General features: G+C 41.0%; 1 protein-coding gene across 2 annotated transcripts in view; it reads left to right on the forward strand.

Annotated features, from left to right (window-relative positions):
* The window catches only part of LOC144817796 (uncharacterized), a 300,423-nt gene that overhangs the window by 247,310 nt on the left and 26,807 nt on the right, over positions 1-26,306 (forward strand). For both annotated transcript variants that reach the window (XM_078674625.1, XM_078674626.1), the window contains exon 2: positions 9,541-9,626. In XM_078674625.1, coding sequence (XP_078530751.1) covers positions 9,581-9,626 — 46 coding nt within the window. In that variant the 5' untranslated portion in view covers positions 9,541-9,580. The remainder of the gene's footprint in view (positions 1-9,540; positions 9,627-26,306) is intronic.

Genomic DNA, 26,306 nt, shown 5'->3' on the forward strand with positions numbered 1-26,306 from the left:
TTATAAAAAACCACTTTCTGTTGACCTTTCTTAATATTTTTTAACAAATTGCTAATTATCCTGTTGCGGAACATTCGTTTACGAATGTCCCTAAACTGTTGTTTCCTTCTACTATCATGCACAGAGTTATCTCTTGCTCTAGCAGTAACATTTTTCATTGGCCTTTCCTTTCCGTTTGAATTGCTTCTCTTTTTCTGGACTGAAACATTTTCTGTAGTAATATTTTTTTTACTACAGATATTTCTTATGAATGTTTTTGTACTCTTACCCGGTGCTTTCTTGGTGACTTGACAAATCTTTTTGTTAGAGGACTGCTGCTTTTTTTTATTGACCTGCTGTCTTTGACGTTTTGCAGCCTTTCTCAGTCTTTCTTTGGTAGGCATGCTGAAATCTTGAAATGATCTGCAGTTGAATCTGTGGTAAAATATAATAAAAAATGTTATTAACCACTATTACCAAACAGTAAATCAATAACAGTCATCAAAAACTTAACACACTACTTGACATTTTTACATAGAAGATTTTTTAGTGCTTGGCAAATATATAATACACAAATAGCAGAAAATAAATGGAATTTATATTCATTTTACCTCTACTATTTTATATGTGATTCTGATCTAATTTTATGAGCATATTTTAATATTTTATTGAAGACACTAGACATAACCTGTTTTTAAAGGTTTACATTTTTACTTTTTATTTATTATAAATTTTTAAAATAAATGTTTATAGTTCCATAGGCTCAAGCACGTCAGCTTCCCATCCTATGTCATACAATTCTGACAAATCTGCATCCTCATCACGTTCTTCTTCATCCTCAGGATTTAAATCATCCAAGGGATCAACATCCACTGATGTTTCAATTATGAGTTCAATGATGAGGTCGAAATCAACTGATTGCTGATTGTCGCTCATGTTGATGTTGTCTTTATCTTTAAAGAAAGATAACAACAATGAGATGTTGCAGAGTAAGAGACAAATCTCAGAGATTATAATGGTAAAATTGTTTAACAAGAGTAACATTTTGCAGCTATTATTTAGCCATGTCCAGCGATGCTGAGGAGGTGAAGCCTATGTCCAATTTTTCAGTGAACAGGACTCATCTCTTCTTAACCTTGGATAAGCCTCACCGACTCTGTGTCCCCTGCACATACTTAAATGTAAAGGGGCAGATTTATGTTAACTGGCACATCCCCAGGGATGCACCAGTTAACGTGCACCGCTGCTCTGCCACCCATGGTGTGCCGCATTTACAATCAGATAGGACAAAGCTGCGTCAAAACCCTGCGCCTGCTTGAAGCAGGCATAGTTCTTGACGCAGCATTGTGGAGATGGGGCACCCCTGAGCCTTGCTGGAGCTGCATCGCACTTGCGATACAACTCCAGTAATGCACCACCTTTACGGCACAGATGCGTCACGCATCTGTGCCGTTTTTGCCCCATGGTGCGCCGCATTGTAAATGCAGCACACCATGGGTGGCGGAACAGCGGCGCAGGATGACTGGCACATCCCTGGTGATGCGCCAGTCATCATAAATCTATCCCTAAGCTTCTTATCTTGTTAGAGATGAACCGCCTTATGTATCATCAAACTATTTTGCATTTCCTAAATAGCGAATTTTAAGGAATAAATAGCGATTCTTTACCATTCCTAATTTGCGATGAGCAAATTGCTAATTGCAAATTACCCATTCATTTCCATGGGCCAGGAGGCCCATAGGAATGAAGGTGCAATTTGCGATTAGCAATTAGCTCATCGCAAATTAGGAATTTTTCCTTTGCGAATGCTAATTAGCTTGATACATATGGCCCCAAGTGAGGCCTGTCTTGCAACATGGTGCATCTTTTGCATCACTGCTGCATCGGTTTCATGTGGCACGTTTTTTTTACAGCATGACACATCTGCCTAAATGCATCAATTTGTAATTTTGTCGCCTCATAGCAAATCTTTTGCACCGCCGCTGCATCACAAAAGTGACGCACAGTGGCGCAAAAGAGGCATACACCTATCATAAATCTGTCACTAGCATTTTAAATGATTAATTCAGGATGACGATAAGGTGTGGCCTATCCAGAGGTTTGTTTAAGGTGAGGCCTACTCAGGATTGCAGATCAAAGTTACGCTTGATGAAGAATACAGAGGAGATAATACATGTAAAGGCCTACCAATGAAGTAAGTGATGTCCACTTCATTGCGCCAGTCATCATAAATCTATCCCTAAGCTTCTTATCTTGTTAGAGATGAACCACCATATGTATCATCAAACTATTTTGCATTTCCTAAATAGCGAATTTTAAGGAATAAATAGCGATTCTTTACCATTCCTAATTTGCGATGAGCAAATTGCTAATTGCAAATTACCCATTCATTTCCATGGGCCAGGAGGCCCATAGGAATGAAGGTGCAATTTGCGATTAGCAATTAGCTCATCGCAAATTAGGAATTTTTCCAAGGGTGCAGGGGTGTCTCAAGAACACCCTGCTGCACCCCTGAAAAAGAAATTTGGGGGCATATGGCGCACATACATGCCCTAAGGGCATGTATGGGCGTCCTATGGCACCTTTTGTTTTTTGGAAAAAAAGCTTTTTGAAAAGAATTCGCAAATTACCACCAACTAGAAGTTGGTGGTAATTTGCAAATCCTTAATGGCATTTTTTGCATATTTTTTGTTTGATACATTGCATTTAAGGAATCGCAAAATTTGCAAATCCTTAAGTGCAATCGCAAAATAAATAGCAAGTTCTGCTATTCCTTATTTTGCATCAAACTTGTTTGATACATACCATTTGTCTAATTAGCATTCGCAAAGGCCGAAATTCGCAGAATTTCGGCCTTTGCGAATGCTAATTAGCTTGATACATATGGCCCCAAGTGAGGCCTGTCTTGCAACATGGTGCATCTTTTGCATCACTGCTGCATCGGTTTCATGTGGCACGTTTTTTTTACAGCATGACACATCTGCCTAAATGCATCAATTTGTAATTTTGTCGCCTCATAGCAAATCTTTTGCACCGCCGCTGCATCACAAAAGTGACGCACACTGGCGCAAAAGAGGCATACACCTATCATAAATCTGTCCCTAGCATTTTAAATGATTAATTCAGGATGACGATAAGGTGTGGCCTATCCAGAGGTTTGTTTAAGGTGAGGCCTACTCAGGATTGCAGATCAAAGTTACGCTTGATGAAGAATACAGAGGAGATAATACATGTAAAGGCCTACCAATGAAGTAAGTGATGTCCACTTCATTGCGCCAGTCATCATAAATCTATCCCTAAGCTTCTTATCTTGTTAGAGATGAACCGCCATATGTATCATCAAACTATTTTGCATTTCCTAAATAGCGAATTTTAAGGAATAAATAGCGATTCTTTACCATTCCTAATTTGCGATGAGCAAATTGCTAATTGCAAATTACCCATTCATTTCCATGGGCCAGGAGGCCCATAGCAATGAAGGTGCAATTTGCGATTAGCAATTAGCTCATCGCAAATGAGGAATTTTTCCAAGGTTGCAGGGGTGTCTCAAGAACACCCTGCTGCACCCCTGAAAAAGAAATTTGGGGGCATATGGCGCACATAAATTTTAAAAACATTCCTTTACCTCAAAAAGATTTTCAAGTCATAATTTGAAAACACTGCCCACGGGGAAATGACTTAAAATGTCCTTAAGACACATGAAAGTGTTTTTTTAAAGCCTTTGCAACTTTTTTGGGTCACTTTTAACATGGCTATGTAACTCAAACAGTCATAATCTAAATTTACCATGCACAGGTGGGAGCATATTTACAAGGAATTTGCTCCACGGGGAAAGGTCTTTTAATTTAATATGGGAAAAATAACATCAGAGACACTGAAATGCCTTATAAAGAAGCATACACCATTATGTCCTTGTCATATATTTTAAAACCATTCCTTTTCCCCAAAAACGATTTTCAAGTCATATTTTGAAAACACTCCACATGGGGAAATGACTTAAAATGTCCTTAAGACACATGAAAGCGTTTTTTGATTGCCTTTGCAGCATGTTTGGGTCACTTTTAACATGGCTATGTAACGCAAACATTCAAAATCTAAATTTGCCATGCACAGGTGGGAGCATATTTACAAGCAATTTGCTCCACAGGTAAAGGTCTTACATTAAAATGGGAAAAATAACATCAGAGACACTCAATTGCCTTATAAAGAAGCATACACCATTATGTCCTTGTCATAAATTTTAAAACCATTCCTTTCCCCCAAAAACGATTTTCAAATCATAATTTGAAAACACTCCACATGGGGAAATGACTTAAAATGTCCTTAAGACACATGAAAGTGTTTTCTGAAAGCCTTTGCAACTTTTTTGGTTCACTTTTAACATGGCTATGTAACTCAAACAGTCAAAATCTAAATTTAACATGCACAGGTGGGAGCATATTTACAAGGAATTTGCTCAACGGGGAAAGGTCTTTTAATTTAATATGGGAAAAATAACATCAGAGACACTCAATTGCCTTATAAAGAAGCATACACCATTATGTCCTTGTCATAAATTTTAAAACCATTCCTTTTCCCCAAAAACGATTTTCAAATCATAATTTGAAAACACTCCACATGGGGAAATGACTTAAAATGTCCTTAAGACACATGAAAGCGTTTTTTGATTGCCTTTGCAGCATGTTTGGGTCACTTTTAACATGGCTATGTAACGCAAACATTCAAAATCTAAATTTGCCATGCACAGGTGGGAGCATATTTACAAGCAATTTGCTCCACAGGGAAAGGTCTTACATTAAAATGGGAAAAATAACATCAGAGACACCCAATTGCCTTATAAAGAAGCATACACCATTATGTCCTTGTCATAAATTTTAAAACCATTCCTTTTCCTCAAAAACGATTTTCAAGTCATAATTTGAAAACACTCCACAGCTCCTATGCACAAAAAACCCTGTCAGTACTAATACTTCACATTTTCTCCAATTACAATTTCTCAAAGAAACAAAATCTATTTGTAAAACACTTGAGACAAAGCAACATTTGAAAAACACAACTTTCTTCATAATTTTCTCCTTAAAGCACACTATTCTCTATCTAAAGTAAAAAAATCTTTTCTCACCTTAGCAAATACTTTATGAGTTTCAAAACAGTCTCAGAAACACACCAATTTGTCTTCAGCAGAGCAAAAGGTATGCACTCTAGAGTCTGCAGCTATCAAAAGCACAGAAATGCTGTAATTCTTCACACATATCTCTCATGTCACCCAATCAAAACTCTTCCCTCACTTTTTTCAAATCAAAACCCTTCCCCCCTCTGCCCTCTCTGCTTTTTTTGCATAGCAACCACCTCTTGGAAGACCTCTGGTGTTTGCAAGTTCACACAACAATGTTTCAATTGAACTCTGAACTCTCAGTGCACCTGCATATCCAGTGCATTCTTTCATTTAATGATTTTTTCTTGACCACTCAAAATACATCTTTCAAAGAACTCATCCATGCACCCTAACTTTCTGTTTTCAGCAATCAAAATCCACCAATCACTGTTACTGCTTCATTAACACAGAAACTCCACAGTTTTTTTCATTTTAAACTCTTATTTTTTCAACTGCCATTTCATTGCCACACTTCATCTGACTGCAGGAGAACCTTCTCTCACCATGTTTTCTGTCTGGATTGTTGGACATAGTTACATCTATTGGGCTCAGAGGTATGCTGAGAACAGAAATTTACCTAACCTCAATTTACAAGATGTGGAAATTAAGTGGTTTGGCCACAGAGGATTAAAATGTCACCAATTGATACCATTGGTGAAAACCTTTATGCATTTGCCAAAACCTGACCTGTTAATTGTGCACTGTGGAGGTAATGATTTGGGCACTTTGACTGGGGTAGGTCTGGAAATGCTTTTAAAGGACACCTTTGAGCAATTAATGGCACTTTTTCCTCAAACTGCCTTGGTATATTCAAATATATGCCAAAGACAGAAATGGAGGTGGTCAAACCAATTTTGTCCACAAATTGAGAAGTCGAGGAAGCATGTAAACAAATCTGTTTCAGCTTACATGAGAGACCATGGAATGGGCTCCATGTACAACAATAACTTGCGTTACTACATGCAAGATATCTACAGAGGAGATGGAGTTCACTTCTCAGATGAGGGCAACAGAGTTTTCATTTTGAATTTAAGACTGTGCATTGGTACCTACTTATAAGTACCTAAATGTACCATAAACCCAAAAGCTCTTCTCAGAGCTACCCTACATCTGATCACTCACAATTATTATTTTACTCTAACTTTTTTCACTAATTTTCAACAAAGTACGCTCCCCGGGGCGCTACCCGGTACGCGAACCGGAAGCTAACCGCGCGAAATTTTCAAAAAAAATGTTTTTTTCGCACATTTAAGCCTCCTCAGCCACCCTCAGAAAACCTAGGGGGTCAAGATAAGTCTACCGTGCCCCCTTCTACCCATTCTGAACATTATTTGCCCTCCATCTTGTATCTTAAGTCATCCAAAACACAAAATGGTGGACTCCCGTAACGCTTAAGGTTCGCGTACCGGGGCGCTCGCCAGTTCGCGTACCGGGGCGCTCCCCGGGAAGCGCACCATCAAAAAAGGTGGGAAAGTAATTTACAGAAAAACGACTGGAGACACTCTCACCAAATTACTTCACAAAACACATCTGAAGTGTTGGAATTGAAAACCAATTAAAATGTTACTTTCATTTTCTACTTTTTTTACCTGACATTTGATTGGTTATGTACCTGAATATATATAAAAAAAGAGAGAGAAACACAGCCATTTTGACTACTACTTCCTGAAGTACATTGCAAGTGCATTTTCACTGACAACTTAAACTTGTTTTTAATAGGTAAGATGTTATTTTATAAATTTGAAAGGAGAACTATGTTATGCACTTTAAATTAATTTGGGAAAACATTTTCAGATAGTTATATACTGTCCCTCTGTAAGAGTTAGACATTGAGAAAGGCTTGTTTATTATAATTATGGATTGATTTAGGTTTCTGTGCTATAATTATGAATTTACTTAGACTTCTTCACAGGCACTTTTTAATAGTACTACTTCACGCCTGAAACCATACAGTGCCCATAGATTACTTCTCTGTTATAAACTCACAAGTACCTGTCTGAACTTAAAGCCAACAGTGCCCTATCTCTACTGATATATTTATTTTTTATGCAAATTACAGCAAGAAAATGGAAGGAGAGCAGATTATTTCCTTCAAAATTGTTCTGGAGAACAACACAGAAAAAGTTATTGAGGACAATGATGACTCAGATTTCATGGATGAATCACGGGACCATGAATTAGTTCAATGTGTAGATGCAGTAGATTTGCTGATTGAAAATGAGGACATTTCCGACAATTTGTTGTTAAATGTTCTGTTAAATTTGGAAAAAGAATCACAAAAATAAAATTATTTAATAATCAAAAATTGTTCGAGACTTTAATCATTTTTATATGTAATTCATAAACTAGTACCTAATTGATTATAATGTAAAGTCAGACTTATAGTATACTGTGCAACTTTTTATGTTACATAGGGTGTATATTAATTTTTTGACTCTGCATTGGTACCTACATATTGCTACTTAAATAAAAAAAAACAAAAAAAAACAACAAAACGAACAATCAATAAACATACAATATTTTAAAAGTCTATCATTCTTTTTTCCTTTTAGTACGCTCCCCAGTACGCTTCCCGGTGCGGGGCCCTTTTAAAGCCTCCACATCAAACCTAGGGGGTCAGGGAGGATCTACTATGCCCCCTTATGGTCATTTTCCCCTTTGTTTTGGCCTCCTCTTGTCTCTCGATCCTACCGAGAGACAAGATGGCGGCCGCTCCGGACTGTTTAGAATGTTGACAGACACCGGAGAGCCAATCAGCTTCGCTTCGCGAAGTTCCGTTACGCGTAAAGTACGCGAACCGGAGCGCTGCCCAGAGTGCGCTTACAGATATATATCTTTTTTTAAACGTTAATTTCTCAAAATCCACTGGAGCACATATATTGAGACCTAGCAAAGGCACATCGGGCTAACAGTCCCTACAATTTTGCCAAGTTTCGTGCAAATCCATTCAGCCGTTCGGGCTAAAAGTGAGGCCAACCGCCCTATGGAAATTAACATAGGAAAAACGCGTTTTGGGACCCCCCTTTTTTCTCGGCCCCCCCATTGACAAACCCCCCCCAAATTTTCAGGGGCTGCTCAGAAACAAAATGTTCCATTTTCCTGAAACTTTCAGCCAATTCCGTCCACAAACGCCAAAGTTATTAGACATAGAATTTTCAAAAATCCCATAGGGAAAAAATCCTAACTATATATACCTACTGGCGACCGCCAGTAGGTAATATATATATATATATATATATATATATATATATATATATACATCTATATATATATATATATATATATATATATATATATATTGCCTTAAGAACAGCAGCTCCTTGGTCACAGGCTTCATGATACTGCACAGGATAGTTATAAAGGCAATCTACTCTGCATGTCCTTTGTTTATTTAGTCCTCAGTGCGCCTCACTGGTGAGTTTAACTTAGTGTTGTATGCTGGGATCATTAGTGCACTTTCATGAATTCCTTTCCCTCTAGTCAATCATAGCATTTGTAAAGCACACTACATACCCGTGAGATTCTCAATGCGCTAGGGGGGCGGGTGTTGCTACTGTTCGAAGAGCCAGGTCCTGAGGAGTCTCCTGAAGGTTAGAAGGTCTTCGGTCTGCCGTAGGCAGATGGGGAGGGTGTTCCACATCTTGGCGGCGAGGTGGGAGAATGATCTGCCACCGGCAGTCACTCTTCGGATGCGGGAGATGGTGGCAAGTGAGTTGTCTGCAGAGCAGAGCTGGCGGGCAAGGGTGTAGAGGCTGAGTCGTCTGTTGAGGTACGCTGGTCTGGTGTCGGGGTGTGCCTTGTGTGCATTGGTGATGAGCTTGAAGGTTATCCTCTTGTTGATGGGGAGCCAGTGCAGGTCTTTCAGGTGGGGTGTGATGTGGCTGCGGTGGGGGATGTTGAGGCTCAGGCGTGCGGAGGCGTGCGGAGGCGTTCTGGATGCATTGGAGTCGTTTCAGGAGTTTGGCCGGGGCTCCTGCGTAGAGTACGTTGCCATAGTCCAGTCTGCTGCTGACAATGGCCTGGGTGACCATCCTTCTAGTTTTGGTGATAGGTTTCTGCGCTGTAGCATAATCTTTATTTAATTTTAAAGCCCTCCATTGGGCCTCTGAAATGAAACTGTTACATTTATTTTTCCTTTTCTGCTCTTCCTCTAAAGAAGACTCAAAGCAATTCCATGTCCTTGTGACCCACTGAGAAAAAAATAGCTGCTTACATTGCATGTGTTTACAACAAATGCAATTACAAATGTGGTTGTTACAATGACCGAGTTGTTACATCACAGCACCATTACAAATATATAAATATGTATATAAATATAATGTATATAAATGTATAACTTCCCCCTATGATGCCACCGCTTGAGTCTTTGACCTCATTGAAAAAAAAAAATTCTGAATGTTTTTCAGGAGCTGGATTTCCTCCACCTGAGTGAAACAAAGCAGAGGCATGGGTTCCACACTACTCTTCGCCTTTCTTCTTACTGTGATCACAGGTTAGTGACTTTACATGTCAGATATGACACAAATGTGCAAAAGTATACTATGAAGGTTCTCCAGAAAGATTAAATACCAGGTAATTAATGTTAGGTGGACAAGCGAGATGAACAGTCCAACATTCCAACCCCATGCATCATGGAGCATTGCAAAGCCCACTCATTCTACCTATCTGTACTCTTTTGTAGCCACCATAAATTGCATTGCCACATTTAAAAAAAAATAATAATAATTTTGTGGAATAACGGGATCTGAGAAATTGTCAGTGATAAATACATTGGTTACATTTACAAAAAAAAGATGGGGCTTATTTATGAGAGGGTTGTGTCATGTTTGCAATGTGCAATGTGGTACATGTGTTACGCAAATTTTTGGAACCACACAAAGCCACTTTGCATGGCTGTGAGTGGCTTAAAAAATGTGGGGTAATGCACCACAGCGTAAATTGCTCTGTTTCATTATTATGCCGTGGAAAGGAATTCTTTGGGATTTGAGTTGGTGTTTTCATGCAATTCCCATTGATATGGACACATCCTCATATTTATAAGAACTTTTAAACCTGGGATGCACCATAATCCTACACCTTCCTAGGGGAGGCATAACAACGAAACATATCTCCATTTCTCCAAATTTCTACTTCTTTCTAGGTGCGCTAAATTCTGCAGCACAGATAGACAGAGGAATCTGTCTCCCAGAATAGTTTTTGCACTGGAAGGTGTCCCTTCCTGCATAAAAACAATTCTGCATTCAACACTGTCAACCTTGCACCAGGGTTACTTTGAGACTGAGCCATTTTCAGCACAAGTCAACTTCATCTAAAAATAAGGGCAAACATGTACAATGACTAGAATTGGCTAAAAAGCACAAAAGGAAAGGAGAGTGAGTGCTTTCTAGGGCTCTTGCACGCCACTGGGGGTACATAGACATCCCCCGGAGGGCACGCCCTAACTTTGAAGACCACTGTACTTTACGTTGATCCACAGGCATTTTGCTTTAATGTGTCTTTTTGCATGCTCTAAAATAGCCCATTTAAAGCAAATTGGTTGTTTTCAACAATGTGGGGGTTGTTAAATAGAAATTCAAAATAAAAAGATAAATGTTTCAAAGATTCCCAGTTTCCTACTATCCATTTTAGCAGACCGAGCAGATACAAACTCTGTTCACAATTTTAACATTTGAATAACACGTACAACACACTTCTTGGATCCCTTCCTCCTCCTGTTCCTTTCAGCGCCACCAGTTTTGGGAATTCTTCTCCCCCATTGTCCACTTTTTATGTTCACTTAGTTTTGCACTTGACCTCTATACTTACCCAGCCTGAATGGGGATGTGCCTGCTAGAATGCCTATAAACGGACGATATTATGAATGTTCTGTCATGTGTACCGTGCATGGCACATTTTCGTTTTCACTATATTAACCTAACTTTTGCATGACACAGGAAGGATTAACTTTGCACGTTTTTGACTTTGTGCCACATTATATTTTAACACAGAACCTGCTGTTATTTTCGGCGCTCTGTTCTATCCTGGGATTTAGTCTGAACACGGCCGACAAGGTCAAATAACTTACTGGCAGATGCATCAAAGTAAATGCCTGGAGCAAATGGGCAGATTCTCAGAATCTGCCCCTTTGCTCCCGGTATTTTTACATTTGGGATGCATCATCCCAAATGCAAAAATCACAATTTAAGGAATCTCTAAATTGAGATTCCTTAAATTGCGATTGCATTTAAGGAATCCCAAATTGAGATTCCTTAAATGCAATGCATGAAAGTCACAAAAATAGCGATTTCGCTAATAGGAGGCACAAATTACCATGAAGTTGGACTTCATGGTAATTTGCTAAAACTTTGAAAAAAGCACTTTTGTGCAATTTTGAAAGTTTCATGTTGTGCACACACATGCCCTCAGGGCATGTGTGTGTGCAACATATGTACATAAATCAATTTCAGGGGTGCAACAGGGTATCATTTTGACACCCTTGCACACTTGAAATTGCATGAGCAATTTGCGAGTACCTACTGGTACTTGCAAATTGCTCATGCAATCTTCAATACATTCCTATGGGCCTGTAGGCCCATAGGAATTAATGGGACAGCATTCCTTAATTTGCGAGTAGCAATTAAGGAATGTTAAGGAATCGCTATTTTAATAGCGATTCCTACATGCATAGGCTTTTGCTATTCCTAAATAGCGATTCTTTAAAAATCGCTATTTAGGAATAGCAAAAGGCTACGTTGATGCATCTGCCAGAATGTCCCTTGTTATTGTGTTCTGGTGAGCACTATCACCTAGACACAACACAGAAAATCAGCTGTTGCTTAGGAGCATGTATGCTTTGTCATATAGGTATGCACAGTAATGTCACACCCACAGAGGGAGAGATTTTTTCTGATAGAAGATAACAGCTGTATCTGAGATGTAGAAAGTTTATCTGTGTATGCTAAGGTAAGAGGTTTGCTACTAATGCTAGAGAGCTTTACTGTATAATCAGTTTGCTTCTGTTGAAGAGGAGAGAGTTAGGATAATATGCTTTATAAACTGATAGGGCTTTTCATAATATACAGTTTACTGACTGTGCTGATCGTATTTTTGCTAGGGAGCTGTTTTCCTATTGTGGCATGTATACTGGATTCTTGAGCACAATAGTTTAAATAAAAGTTTCAAACTTCCTTTGTAACTCTGTCCTTTCTTATTGTCAACCAGTACAAGTGTGTGAGAGAAAGGGGGGTGTCCTGTAATCACGATCCCTAGAAGGGTCCGGAGTGTTGTATTCTGTGTCTCTGCATATGTGTAGTAGGGCAAGTGAGACACTATAGCTAGTCGGACTTAGGCTCATGATATTTAGGTTTTATGGATGCTCAGTCCCTATCTACTAATGTTTCATGGTCTCAAGCATAGTTCTATTCCTGAGTAGAATCCCTGCAACAGTGTGCCACCAATTGTTGGTCAGGTACATATATCCAGGATCCTAAGAAGCGCTTGCGTTTGTGGAGAAGTCCATGATGTAGGGGATTTATCCACCGCAGTTTTTAAGGAATGCTTAGTTCCATTGGTTTTTCAAGCTTGCATCGTCAAAGGTTTACAGCCCCTTTTGTGCTGCCTTTTTAAAACATTTGAATATTGATTGTGGCCATTGCAATTGCAGCTTATTGCCGACCAGCGGTTACAAAACACTTAACTCTAGCATGAAGTCCCTAATGAGGGAGCTCCTGCGGTTTATGTGATTAAGGCGGATGCTGAACACCACTATGAAGCTTTTTATTTGTGGGTCACATCTACTGCTGTTGACAATAATGATAATATATTTCATATGTTACTGCGCCTACAGCACCGAATCTTTGTTGGCCGTATTCACTTCTTGAAGTTCCTCTTACGATCTGGGAACATCAGACTTTGTTTAATGGCTTCCTTCCCCGTGTTCCTGGCATTTTTCATATGAGCCCCTTAAGTATTTACAGGGCCACCTGGCCTATTGTTGCAGGCTTTATTCCCTACCCAATTTTAGCTGCATTAAATTTGGCAGAATAACATCCGTTGTTTAACCAAATAGTAGTTATTTTATATCTAGACTTAATACAATTTGTTTCCTGTGCCTTCCAGGCTGGTCCTGCTAGAGCTGATGTACCTGCTCAGCCACAACAAGCTGTGCGACTTGTTATTTGTCTGGTCATTGTACATTCAATTATGGTCAAATGCCCAAAACAGCATGTGGATAATTCCTTTTAGATTGCCCCTAAAATTTATCAACTTGATGCTGTGTTTGCATAATGCTCTCAATCTCCCTTTAGACAGCTGAAAGACCTTGGGGACATCGTATCCATTTCCCAGTTAGTCAGTGTCTGCAAACATTTCTTGTTTCCCCCTCCACAGGAAATTGTCGATAGCTCACTGTGACCTTTCATTCAACATTAAATGGCATATTTAACAAGGTAAATAGACACAAGTATTATTGTTTCAACTAGAGGTGGCTCTCATGTCTGCCTGTGAGACCTTCAAGTTGCAGGTGGATAGAACTACTCTGGAAATACATTCTTTGTTAAATGCAAACCTTCCCCTGAATTTTGAGGAATTTTATATCAAATATTTAATGTATTTATTTTATTTGGAAAGTTTTATATAGCGCGAACATGACCACTGAGGGTATGAGAACGCTTTACAAATTATGCATCATAAGGGTATAACAAAGATTATGCATCAGAGGTTATAAACATACAAAGCACAATAGACAGTTGACACAATCGAAGGCTAAAATAGTCCAACAATCTTGTGAAGGAAGTAAACACACCCACAGGCAGAGTCAGAGTCTAGCATTGTCCGATGTAATCGTGAACCCTGTGGTAGAGCCAGAGACAACGTGTATGGACCCGAATCCGATGCAGGTGCCATGCTTAGGCAGAAATGTCTTCATCAGGAACCGTATGACCACTTTCTTTGACGAAGACAGTAGAGGGGTTCCAGTAGAGGGGTTCCAGATCCTTGGCGCAAACCCTGAGAAGGCTCGGTTATAGGTCTTTTTTTTCTTGAATTTTTGAGATTTAAGCAAAAGGGTCCTGGCGCTTCGGGAAGCTCTAGACCCACAAGAGAGTTTCAATTTCTGCTCTAGGTATAACAGGATGGCTTTGTGAGCAATGCATGCAATTGTTAGCTGAATTCGAGCTTGATAGGGAAGCCAATTTAGTTCACGCAAGTCAGGAGAGATGTGGTTGTATTTTTTAGTACCCGTTAGAAGCCTAGCAGCCGAATTGAGGGTAGCCCTAAGAGAAGCCATCCTCACTCTAGGCAGGCCACAGAGTGTTGCACTGCCATAGTCCAGCTTTGAGAACACTAATACTTGAACTGCAGTCTTGAGCTCATGAACCGGGAGGAAGAGTTTGAGTTTCCTAAGTAAACTGAGTTGAAAGTTTGCTCCTTTGGTGAGGGAACTGATGTGCTTCTGCATGTTCAGGCTTTTTTCTAGAATGCTACCCAGAGATGATGCCAAGTCCAAGAGGTGTGGACTGCAGTTAAGAGCAGTTAGCTGATTCAGCCATTGTTTCATGACGAGGGATTGGTTGTGGGTGAGATAAGTAGGAATTTAGTTTTAAGAGCATTAAGCTTCAGATGAATGCGTGGCAGCCAGCTTTGTTTTTCCAGCAGGACTTGGTTGAGGGAATGGATGTCTTCAGGGGAGGTGATCTTCAGGTATAGTTGGGTATACATATGATAGGCTCCAGGAACAGGTTAAAGAGCATGGGGGACAAATCTGAACCTTGTGGAAAACCCAGGTTGACTGGTGCAGGGTCGGACAAGGATTGATACACCTTGAAACATTGGGATCTGTTCTGAAGGAACGAAGAGAACCAGCTTGAATGAATGAATGAATGAAATATGACTTGTATTGCGCTACTTAGCCCAAAGGGCGTCAAGGCACCTAACCCAAAGAGAATCGACATAGCAAGCCTATTGATAAGCCTTAATGAAGCACCATGTTTTTAGTGTTTTTCTGAAGAGAGACAACGAGGGTTGTAACTTTATGTCGGAGGGGATAGTATTCCACAAACGGGGGGCCACGGTGGCAAAGGCCCTGCCACCCCATCTGACTTTCTTACTACGCGGGATGCACAGCAAATTCATGTTGGAGGAACAAAGGCTCCTGCTAGGGGAGTAGGGAATTAGCAGAGAGCCTAAGGCATCTGAAGGTCCAGCCAGAAGCGCTCCAAAGACCAGACATAGGATTTTAAACACAATTCTTTGCTGGATCGGGAGCCAATTGAGCTTCTTCCTGGCTCGTCGAGAAAGACTTGGGGGCGTCCAACACAAATCTCGCCGCAGCGTTCTGCACGCTCTGAAGGCGTTGAATATCGCCCTTATTGATGTCTGCATACAGGGCGTTGCAGTAGTCCAATCGGGAAGACACCAATGCAACTACAGTCTGCTTACGTGCCTGAGGGGAGAGATAGTGGACAATTCTCCTCAGAATCCTGAACTTAAAGCTTAAAAACGTCCTGATGGCCCCACCCTGTGTTCTAGGAGGCCAATTAGGTGATCATGTTTGACAGTGTCAAAAGCTGACGAAAGTTTGAGAAGTATCAGTATGCACGACTCATTGTGATCCAGCATTCTAAGCGCATCATCAACGATGTGCGTGAGCGCCAACTCTGTGCTGTGACCTGGGCAGAAACCAGATTGGCATTAGTTCAGGATGACAAAGTTGGGCGAGCATACATTTCTCCAAAAGTTTTGCCAAGGTGGGGATGTTAGTGATTGGTCAAAATTTAAGAAGGTCAGTAGGATCTGCATTTGGTTTCTTTACGATCGGGGTAACCTGACCTGATTTAAGGCAATCCAGGGTAGCACCTTGCAAAAGCAGAGCACTGACGATGTCGTCCAGAGTTAGTAAGGCGCATCTCACTTCAGGGAAAAGGTTTGATGGCAAAGGATAGTTGTAGTGATTGGAAGGTTTCAGGGTTCACAACATTTTGCGAATAGTGGGTTCATCCACAGTTTGGAACAAACTCAATGAGGATTTTTTTTTAGTGCTGAAGGGCTGTAAATGTTCCAAGATATTTGACTCTGAGGGGCATAGAGTGTTCAGCGGACCCCTCAGGAGGTGATCACATGCCAAACGTAGTTCAGATTCGATCTTGATGGTCTTATCCCTGAAGAAAATAGCAAATTCTTCACTGTTCTGCAGTGTCCCTTGACCCAGACCCGAGAGGTTGGGATGATTATTGGATTGGGACTTGATGAGTTCGAATAGCTTTTTCAGAAGTTTTTTTTCTTGATCTAATTGTGTTCTAAAGAAGGTGGCCTTCGTGCATATAATGCACCCGTTGTATAAGCTTTGCAAGGATCTTTGGTGACAAAGATGTTCCAAGGAGGGATGGGCTTGCCACTCCCTTTCTGCAAGTCTTAAGTTTCTTTTTTCGGCATTAAGACTATCATTGAACCATGGTTTGGAGATTTTACCAGACACTCTTTTAAGTTGAAGTGGTGCCACTAAGTCAAGAACATTGAGCATTGCATGGTTATAGTGGGCCGCCAGGTCGTGGACATTAGACATGTTCAAGATTTTATCACAAAGCTCCATCAGATCTTGCGAGTTGATGTTTCCATAGGCATCTTTTCAGCTTTCTGGGTTCCTAGGTTGGGATCTGTTTTCTCTTATCGCTTCATGGACGAGGAAAGAGATGCAATAGTGATCTGTCCAGTCATATGGGAGGATCTACTCCAGGTGGAAAGAGTTGGGCTTACCAATGAAAAGATCTAACGTGGCTCCGTTGGTATGCGGAGGGCTGTCACATATTTGGATAAGGTTGAGGTCAAGTAGGAAGAATTTAAGGCTATTACCCAGCACATTGTTTACATTGTTCAAGTGGAGGTTAAAGTCACCCAGGAAGAACAGCGTGCGTTGGAAATCCATGTTGGCCGAAATAATATCCATGATCTGTTCTGTGAAGGGAAGGTTGTCTTGAGGGGGTGGTAGAACATGTGCAGTTTGCATGAGGGATTGTTGCCCCTGTCACTTCAATTCATAGTTATTCACTCGAGGTCAGGAGGTTGGTATGAATGACTTTCACTATTAAAATACTACAATGTAAGCAAGCAATGCCTCCCCCATGACCTCTAGTTCTGTCCAACCTAATATCAAAGTTGAGACGCTGATACTGCGTGTGTAGGTCACTTTAAAAAACAGAAACATTTAGGCTCTTGCCAGGTGACTTATTTTTAGACTATCTATGGAGTAATCCCCACTTTAATACACTCTAAAACTTCCAGCGGGCTTGGTGGCTTCCCATTATTGCTGTTCCTTATTTGCAGCATTCTCATCCTGTTGCCGCTATTACACAATGGATGTTACTTTAGCAGCCGCCCCGGACATGCTATTACTCCAGCACTGCCAAATGCATATGCTTCAGCTGTTTGGCATTATTCCACTGCAGGCATTGGATGTGGATTTGTGCTTAGCATTCTGCCTTGCTTAATTCATATGCATGCCTCCTGTATTTTACTGCATCAGGTGTCCCTTTTAATGGACACTGGACATATGCCTGGCTCCACAGGCCCCCGCTGTCCTGGACCTTGAACTGCTGGTGAGTCCCATAGTGGACCATTATCAGGACTGTTGCTTAGGTTTGTGAACTCTACAAAATCTGAAATTGGAGCAAAGAGCCAACTGGAGTTCCTGTGCATCAGGAACGCAAATATTAGATCAAATCTGAATTGAAGTTGATGATGGTTTCCCAATGACAGTGTCTGCATCAGTTGGAGCTGAAGATCATGTCTGCTCTTTGGAACTACTGTGCAGGGTTGTAGACCTGTCCATATATATGGAGTTGGACCCCATTATGGAGTCTGTTGCTTCCATGAAGGATTCCTATGACATGCAATGTTTGAATATTTTTTAATTTTGTATTTTTAAATTGTCTTTTCCCAAATCTGTACAATGATTAATTGATAACAACAGCTTTTAGTGTGCCTGTCATAACATTTCTGTTATCCCTTTAATTGCTACCTTCCTAACCAAGGAGGACGATGCCTTGTGTTCCTTGCATGGCTCATTCCATTGTAATTGTCCCTTCTAGCCTAACTGTGATTGACACAGGCCGTTTTTGTTTTGCACACTATACTTTATAAATACATTTGACTTTGTGCCATATTGTATTTCCACACATAACCTGCTGTTGTTTTTGCATTCTGTTCTTTCCTGGGATTTAGCTTGAACACAGCTGACAAGGTAACACACCAATGTCCTTTGTTGTTGTGTTCTGGTCAGGCACTAACACTTAGACACAACGTAGAAATGCAGCTGTTGTTTAGGAGCATGTACGCCTTGTCATATAGGTATGAACAATAAGGTAAGATCAAGGCAGTATCTGGGATGTTGAAAGTCCATCTGGGTATGCTAAGGTATGGGGACTGCTACTTATCCCCGAGATCTTTGCTGTATAATCATTTTGCTTCTGTCGAACGTCAACAGGGGTTAGGCTAATCTGTCTTATAATATGGCAGGGCTTTTCATAATATATGTGTTACTGACTACGCTGATGGTATTTTAGCTAGGTGGTTGTTTTCTTACTGTGGAACATATACTGCATTCTAAAGCACAATAGTTTAAATAAACATGACTCTGTCATTTCTTATTGTGGACGAGTACAAGTGTGTGAGCGAAGGAGGTGTCCTGACACTATGATCCCTGAGTGGGTCAGGAGTGCTATGTTCTGGGTGTCAATTTACTTGTCTCCCTTGATATGGGTAGGAGGTTAAGTAAGACATATTAGCTAGTCAGACTCGGGCTCATGGTACTGAGGTGATATGTTGACTCAGTCCCTATCAACAAATGTTCTATTGTCCCTAGCATGTTTCTGTTACTGAGTAGAATCCCTGCAACAGTTCCCTTTGAGCAGCTCAATCAGATCTTTAAAAAGTACACTCCCTAGTCCTGTGAACATCTTTATTTTCAAGAACTAAAATATTAGTAAATCTTTTTAAGAGATCCAAATCATATATTATGAATTGCTATTATTAATATGTCACTTGGGTACCTAACTCTCATCAAGAACAGCTGTAACCGCAGGTCCAACTCTATGAGCAGGAGTGGATAGAATATTCTTTTACCATTTGTAAAACATTTAGCTTTCATACACATGAAGTAGACTATTTGAGTTGTGCTTTACAGCCACTTGCATTATCATTCAATGGAATGCTTCATGTGAAAAAGTGATGCAGGATCAGAACCAAATTTAGGGGCATTTTCACGAAGAATTGATGCAAAATAGCAGCAGTAAGCAAGGTTACTGTGCTGTGTTGCATTAAGTCGTGACATTAGAATTGCAGCTGTTGGACTTGCCTTATCTTAGGTGATTTCACTAAAATGTTTTTCTTTATTTCCTTCTGGTCGCTGCTGCTTCCGTCTTTGTGGCCTTAGGACTGTGATACAGTGTGAAAGTGCACATGCCCTTTCTACACCCACTAGGAAGGAGTCCTTACCTGATTGTTTATGTTTTGTATCTGTGAGTACCATGTAAATAGGTATACCACATACCCATGGCAAGTACTGCACTGACTACTCGTGAGCCCCAGTACTGATTGTGCCACTCAAAAGAAGAGCCTTTTAAAACATGTTGCAGGCCTTCCATTTCAGGTCTGTAGGAGCACAGTTGCGTTTAGGCTCAGGGAAGCATTCTTTATCTCTAATTTTTATATAACATTTGGGAGGGCGATATCCGCCTTGTTTGTCATCCCCACACTTAAGTACTTGTTTGAACTCAATGACCATAACTTCCACACCATCATCTTCACAATCACTATCACACGACAAATCATTTCTTGGAGACAAATTGATTTGGTCAACTAAATTCACATATCTGGCAGGGATGACAGATCCAGAGCTTTTGCACCCTCTTGCAAAATGCCCCAGTTGTTTACACTTGTGGCACCTAGTATTAAGGCTGGGCAAAAAAGCAGTATGTTTTGGACTACCACACCTAAAACAAAACTTAGTTTTCAATTTTGGAATGATCTTGTTTGCTGTCAGAAAAAGATCTTTCCGATCCTTTTTTAAAACTCTTTTTTACAACATGCACAGCTTCGTCATCTTGCACTGCTTTTTTCGGAATACTTTAGAGCTCTTTGACATATCTAGAAGTGTTGTCCATCATTCTGGCTAATGACAAAGTTTTATCTAACGTAGGATCCTTCAAACCAAGCAATTTTTCTTAAGTTTTAATATTCAACATTCTATTGATTAACTGATCTCTAATCAAATCATCTCTCATGTCATTAAATTTGCAAGTGACAGTCAACATCCTTAAATTAGCTGCATACTGTTCAATGGTTTCCCCTGATGTTTGTGCACGAAAGAAAAACGTCTTTCTCTCAACCATAACACTCACTTTCTTACCATAATTTTCTTCTAAAGCTTTCAAAGCTACTTCTTATACATCAACATTGGAATCACCAGCAGATTCATCGTCTATTATAGTCTCAACATAAATAGTTTCCAGGAGTGGTAACGTTTTTAAGACATTCCTTCCTTCTAAACCCAAAAATTGTTTGAGAATGGTTAACTTTCTTTTAGAAAGGTAATCATCCCCCCAATAGCTTCTAAATAAGTCTCAAATGTTTATTTCCAATGCTCCCACAACATACATGGCTTACCAGGACTTTGAAGAAAAAATGGTGGAGCGGGAATAACCTGGGATGACGATGAAAATGAAATAATAATAAATTAAGAAAAGGAAAGAAAAAAATGTTAAAGAGAAACTACACCTTAGAGACACCAAATAAAATTATACAATAATAAACAACACTTTTAAAATTGCAAATAGGTGTGGTGTGTGTGTCACCAATGATGCCAGTAATGCCTTAGAAATGATACGCAAAAGAAAAATGTGAGTATCACTGTAATATTGAGGAAAACCAGTAAAAAGAAGTACTTGGTAAAGTTTGTGACACAGTAGTAAGATATCATAAAAATTACATGCAAAATCCAAAGGTGTGCATGTCACCGTAATTCCACAGAAAATAAGAAAAGAAGTACCTTTAAAATGCTGGTATTTCGAAATAACAGAATGATGTTCCTTCAAAACGATAAAAAACGCAGTGAGAAATGAAGAAATCTGAAATAAATAAATACCCCCAAAATGGCGGCACGTCACGCAAAGAGCGTGACGTGAGCTTCAGGAAGATTGAGGTGATGCTCCGATGTAAATTGCCCAATTACTGTTGGTTGGGCGTCAATCCTTCGTGCTGCACAGCTCATTCTGTGTACATTCAACAGGAGCGCGAGAGTCCTCACGAAAAACAGAAGCTGAAGATAAAACACGCGCTGGGAAAACGCGAGCTGTTTACTTTCAATGAGAACAGGAATTCCTTCACGGCTGAAAGAAAACAGTGAGTGCATGCGCTGTTTACTTTTAATTATGAACACGATTGCCTTCACCTTAAACAATAACAGGTTCTTCCTCGGGCTTCACGCTAATGAAATAACTTTCTCCTTGCGCTTCACATAGATTAAATAACAGTTTCCTCTTGCTCTTGGATGCACAAAGACAGTATTATAAATCCAGCCTGGAATGTAAAGAGAATACTCTCAACGCTTGACTGCACTGACATCGTCAGTTTAAAAAAAATGACAAATGACTTTCCTTCAGCACCAGACACAGTTTATTTAAAAGCAGATCTTTCCTTCGCGCTTGGCTGGGTGCACATTCATTGGTGATTTCAAAGCTGAATGGTAGCTTTACTTAACGCTTGGCTGAACTTGCTCGAATATTATTAACAATACTTAGTTCTGCATGCTTGGTTGCACACATGCTGATTATTGCAATTGAAAGTTCACAATACACACCTTGAAATCACAAGGAAACAGCAACCAGCAATTACCAAATGAAACTATATTTAGAATAATCCATGGAAAAACAGCAACAATTATAGTCTCATCCTTTTTTAAATCTCAGCAAATGGATTCAAGGTGAACAAAGTAGTGTCACGGAAAAAAAATGATAGAAAAATGTATGCAGGGGTCACTTACTGTCTCTTAATTTCCTGCACTAGTCATAAGAAGTATGATTAGCGTAACTGTAAATGTCCTTCTTGCCAGTATAGATATAAAAGTTGAACACCCTGTTCTTCTTGGATGTCAGGGAAATCAAGGTTCTCTTTGAGGAACCCACACCGTCTACTTGACGCACCTGGACAGTGCTGCCCTCTTAAGTGCCCACATCATCTTTTGTATCCCAGCTGGTAGCGTGGCATGAGCATGGATCTAAGAATTGTGCCTAGAGCCTTGATTGCCTTGTATGGAGTTCAGAAGTCTTGCCCGCCTCGAATTGTGTGGTCTTTGCATCATGGGGACATCAACACGCGTTGGTGGTAGATTCACCAGTTGCGGGATCCAGCGTGGCCTATTTTGTCAATCAAGCCGCATCTCTCTTGTGTGAAATGCCAACTGCCTTGTATGCGGTGCCCGATACAAAGGTTGCAACCCTCAAAAGTGAGGGCGTACCCATAGTAGTGCCTCATTCTACCTCATGCTGTCATCCTAAACCTGCTCCTGTGTGGTGTGTACGATTTGAATTGTCTGATGCAAACCATATCAACACACAATAAGTGGTGTGCCTCATTGACTGGAAGGGATGAAATTGGTAACTCTTCATTGTGTGTGATCAGAATTGTCTGATGTGACTCAGAACAACATGCACTAGATGTTGTGCCTCATTTCTAGTGAGATACTGAGAATATGACTCTTCACTGTGTGTGATCGGAATTGTCTGGGGCGACTCTGACCAGCATATACCGGGCATTTTGCCTAATTTCCATGGAGGTACTAAGTTTGCAATGCTTCATTGAATGTGACTAGATTTGTCTAGTACAACTTGCATCAACATGTACCACATGTGCTGCCTGCATTACCTAGGTGCTACTTGAACTGATATGTGGCTGAAGGGGTGCTTCCTTTTTCTAAGTGATTCCAATGCTTTATCCCCCATTCATTGATTATTCCTGTTGTGCCCTCAGTGAGGTGGACCATCTTACCTCTTCTCACCCAGCGCCTGCGTAGTGACAGCGATTGACTAGGCTGAAGGAATGATTACAATGGGCTTGGGAACTGAGCTGGTCCATGAAGGCATACTGTGGAATCTTTTGAGTGAATGATTTTCACCTTGAGCCCACTTCTGCTCCACATCCTGTGAGTGAACTTCCCGATTGGTCGCCAAGGCCCCCGTTTGTCTCCTAAATAGTCCTGCTACCTACAACCCCCTTCTTCTATGGGACCCAGACTAAGTGTGACTCCAGCTGCCACTGGCCTGGTATAGAGGGGAGTGTGTTTTACCACAAACCCCTGTGTGTAGGGTAGTGGGGGATAGCTAATAGGTCAAGGAGGACTTGGGCCACGGGGTCTGCACTGTGCTGCCAACTGACTTGCTGGATATCAGCATGATGATTTTATCTGCATGTGTGTGCGAGAGTGTCCCATATGGACCTGCTTGATATCTGTGGCACCGAGTATCAGTGCTGAGTGAGTATGTGGGAGTGGCTACATGAGGACCTCCTGTTATACAATATATCGCCCGGCGGTGTTGCTTTACACGTTGATTTCTTGACAAATTCAATACTACAATTAGCAATGGTTTTTACTCATGCTGCCTTTGCCCACAGTACTGATTAAAAAGTGTTGTAATTAACTGTATGTATGCTCCTGTATAAATGCGTAGAATTGAATTGTAATACTTGCCAGGGTGGGCCTAGTTCTGACGATGTTTCACACTGCATAAGGTTCTGTGGGGTGAAGTAGGATCTTCCCAAGTGTTATATATTGATGTCATTATAACACGGCTGGGCCTAGTACTGATAGTAATATTTTTGAATGTGATCTATGTCCAGAAATATATGATGTTCATGTTGTGTTAATTAAAGTGTGGGTAGAATGCAAACGTTTTCTACATACAAGTGTGAAGTCTATTTTTTGTCCCTGTGCAAAAAACTAAACTAGGAGGCTATTTCATCATTTTGTATATGCTGCAGAATTCAGCACACATGCAAAAAGTAAGGCAGGAGTACAATTTTACCACAAACACATGTTACCAAGTCTTGTTATATATGGGTCTGCATCACACTACATAGGAATGCCCGTGCATCACCCATGTAATGTCTACCTGATGGAAGGTAAGGAAGGGTGGAAGATGATTTCCATTATGATTTTTTTACAAACAACATGCAAATCTCATATGAGTATCTGTGTACATACCTGTTGGACCTGTGATGGGCAAGCCCAGCACAAAGGGGGTAGCTTGGCTCAAGTGACAAGGCAAGTGAAGGCTGTAGTGTTAAGCCGGCTCTGACCCAATAATAACTCCTTGTACATCCACACCAAAAAGAAGGACACCACACCACTGCTGTAGAAAAATACAATTCCTTTATATAAAAGTTCTTTGTTGTAAATAGGGTTGACTGGGAAAGCACATATACATTTCTTTTGGTCATACATTTCTGGTAATAAATAGTATTAATAAATAGAATAACTTCAGGGATGAGTATCAGAATAAATATCAGAATAAATATCAGAATAAATATCAGAATAAATATTGGTTCATTTAAATAAACAACCACATGTTTCTTCTGGTATCGCTGCCACCAATTAAATACTTTAGAATCATTACATCTGCAATACGTTTCGAATGGGAAAGATAACTCTTACAGTTTATGCTGTTTTCAATGACCAGGTATACGGCTTCTCTGAGCACAAAATAAGGTTTGGGACTCTTTAATAATCACTCAAGGCGTATGCGCGTATATCTAGAAGGCAAGGAAACACAGTAAATACATCATTTGCACTCGGCGGTCACTGGGATAGGATCTCTGCTTTGCCGGTGAAGTCTATGCGCGCCTACGGGCTTTAGCCCCACTTGAGCACAGGCTGCACCAGTTCAAAGTCATTAGACTGACGAACGGGCTGCCGGAGAGGTCACACAACCTTCGCGCACAGTCAAGTAAATGCCGGTTCACAGTTCCTTCACAACGCTGCATTCACTATGAGGAAACGGGCCCACCTCACATCGGCTGCAATCAAGATACGATTCAGTCGGGCACAGCACTCCTCTCGTTAGCGACGGGGCTCTCAGGGGCTCCACGGACCTCCCTCCGACTTCCGCAGTCAGGGTGGTTCCCGCCCACAGCTACAGCTCCCGGGTCACTGGGGAGTAGCGAAGACGCTAGTCCCGCCCAACGAAGGCCGGCCTCTCCCCGCTCCGGCGCACCACCTCACCTTCAATCTGCGCAGGAAGCGCTCTACGCTGGTGGGGCTCGGAGACGTCCGAGCTCCCCTCTAGAGGCACCTGTCGCGAGACGGGGGCACAGCTGACGATCGCGGTCGCGGCGAACTTGCTCTCGCCTCGCGACTCGATAATTCGATCACAGTTCACCACCGGGGGGCGGAGAGGCACACGAATCTGGCCACAGTCTTTGGGGGCAATGAGGTATCGCTGGGCAGGGGCTGTAGGCGCTAGATCACTTCTCACGTAGCTTACTGGAACGCCAGTCAGACACAACGCCAGCAACCCTTTGCTGCTCTACTGCCTGCGCTACCAGCCACCTCAGGGGTCAACAGGGCAGGTGTAAATCTGGTGTCAAGTCTGGAATCTCTTCTCTAGTCTGAACTAATCTCCATCATCTCGTCTAATCTAAAATGGCCGCCAGGGACTGGGCCTTATATAGCCAGTGCCCTGGGGTACTGGCACGAGCCAGAAGGTTCTAGAACCTTCTCTGGCTGTGACAATGACAAGGCACTCTTGAGGGATATTTAGGACACTCACAGCCACCGTACTGGGGTTCTAGAGCAGCCATTTTGTGTACCTGAGGAAAATAAAGGAATTTCTGTCAGAAATGCGCGCCAAACAAAGGGCGCCAAAACCTCAAAAGGCCAGGGTTCATGAAGGCTCCAATGGGAGTAACTTCACATGAGGAAAAAGGGTGTCCACCATTTTAGGTTCATTTACACAGGTTGACAACCCCAGTTTGTAATGCCACAGGTTTGGGCCAGGCGCCTTGTAAATAGGTGCCACAAACCTTGTGAGCAACTGGGCGTCAAGGAACATCTAACCCCATGAAACAACACATAAAAAGTCCTGGTAGACAAATAAAAAGCGACAAATTTTGGGAGGTACAGGGGAACAAAAGAAATCATAGTGGTGAG

The sequence above is a fragment of the Lissotriton helveticus genome, chromosome 2_1 (assembly GCF_964261635.1).
Source record: "Lissotriton helveticus chromosome 2_1, aLisHel1.1, whole genome shotgun sequence".
NCBI classification, from domain to species: domain Eukaryota; kingdom Metazoa; phylum Chordata; class Amphibia; order Caudata; family Salamandridae; genus Lissotriton; species Lissotriton helveticus.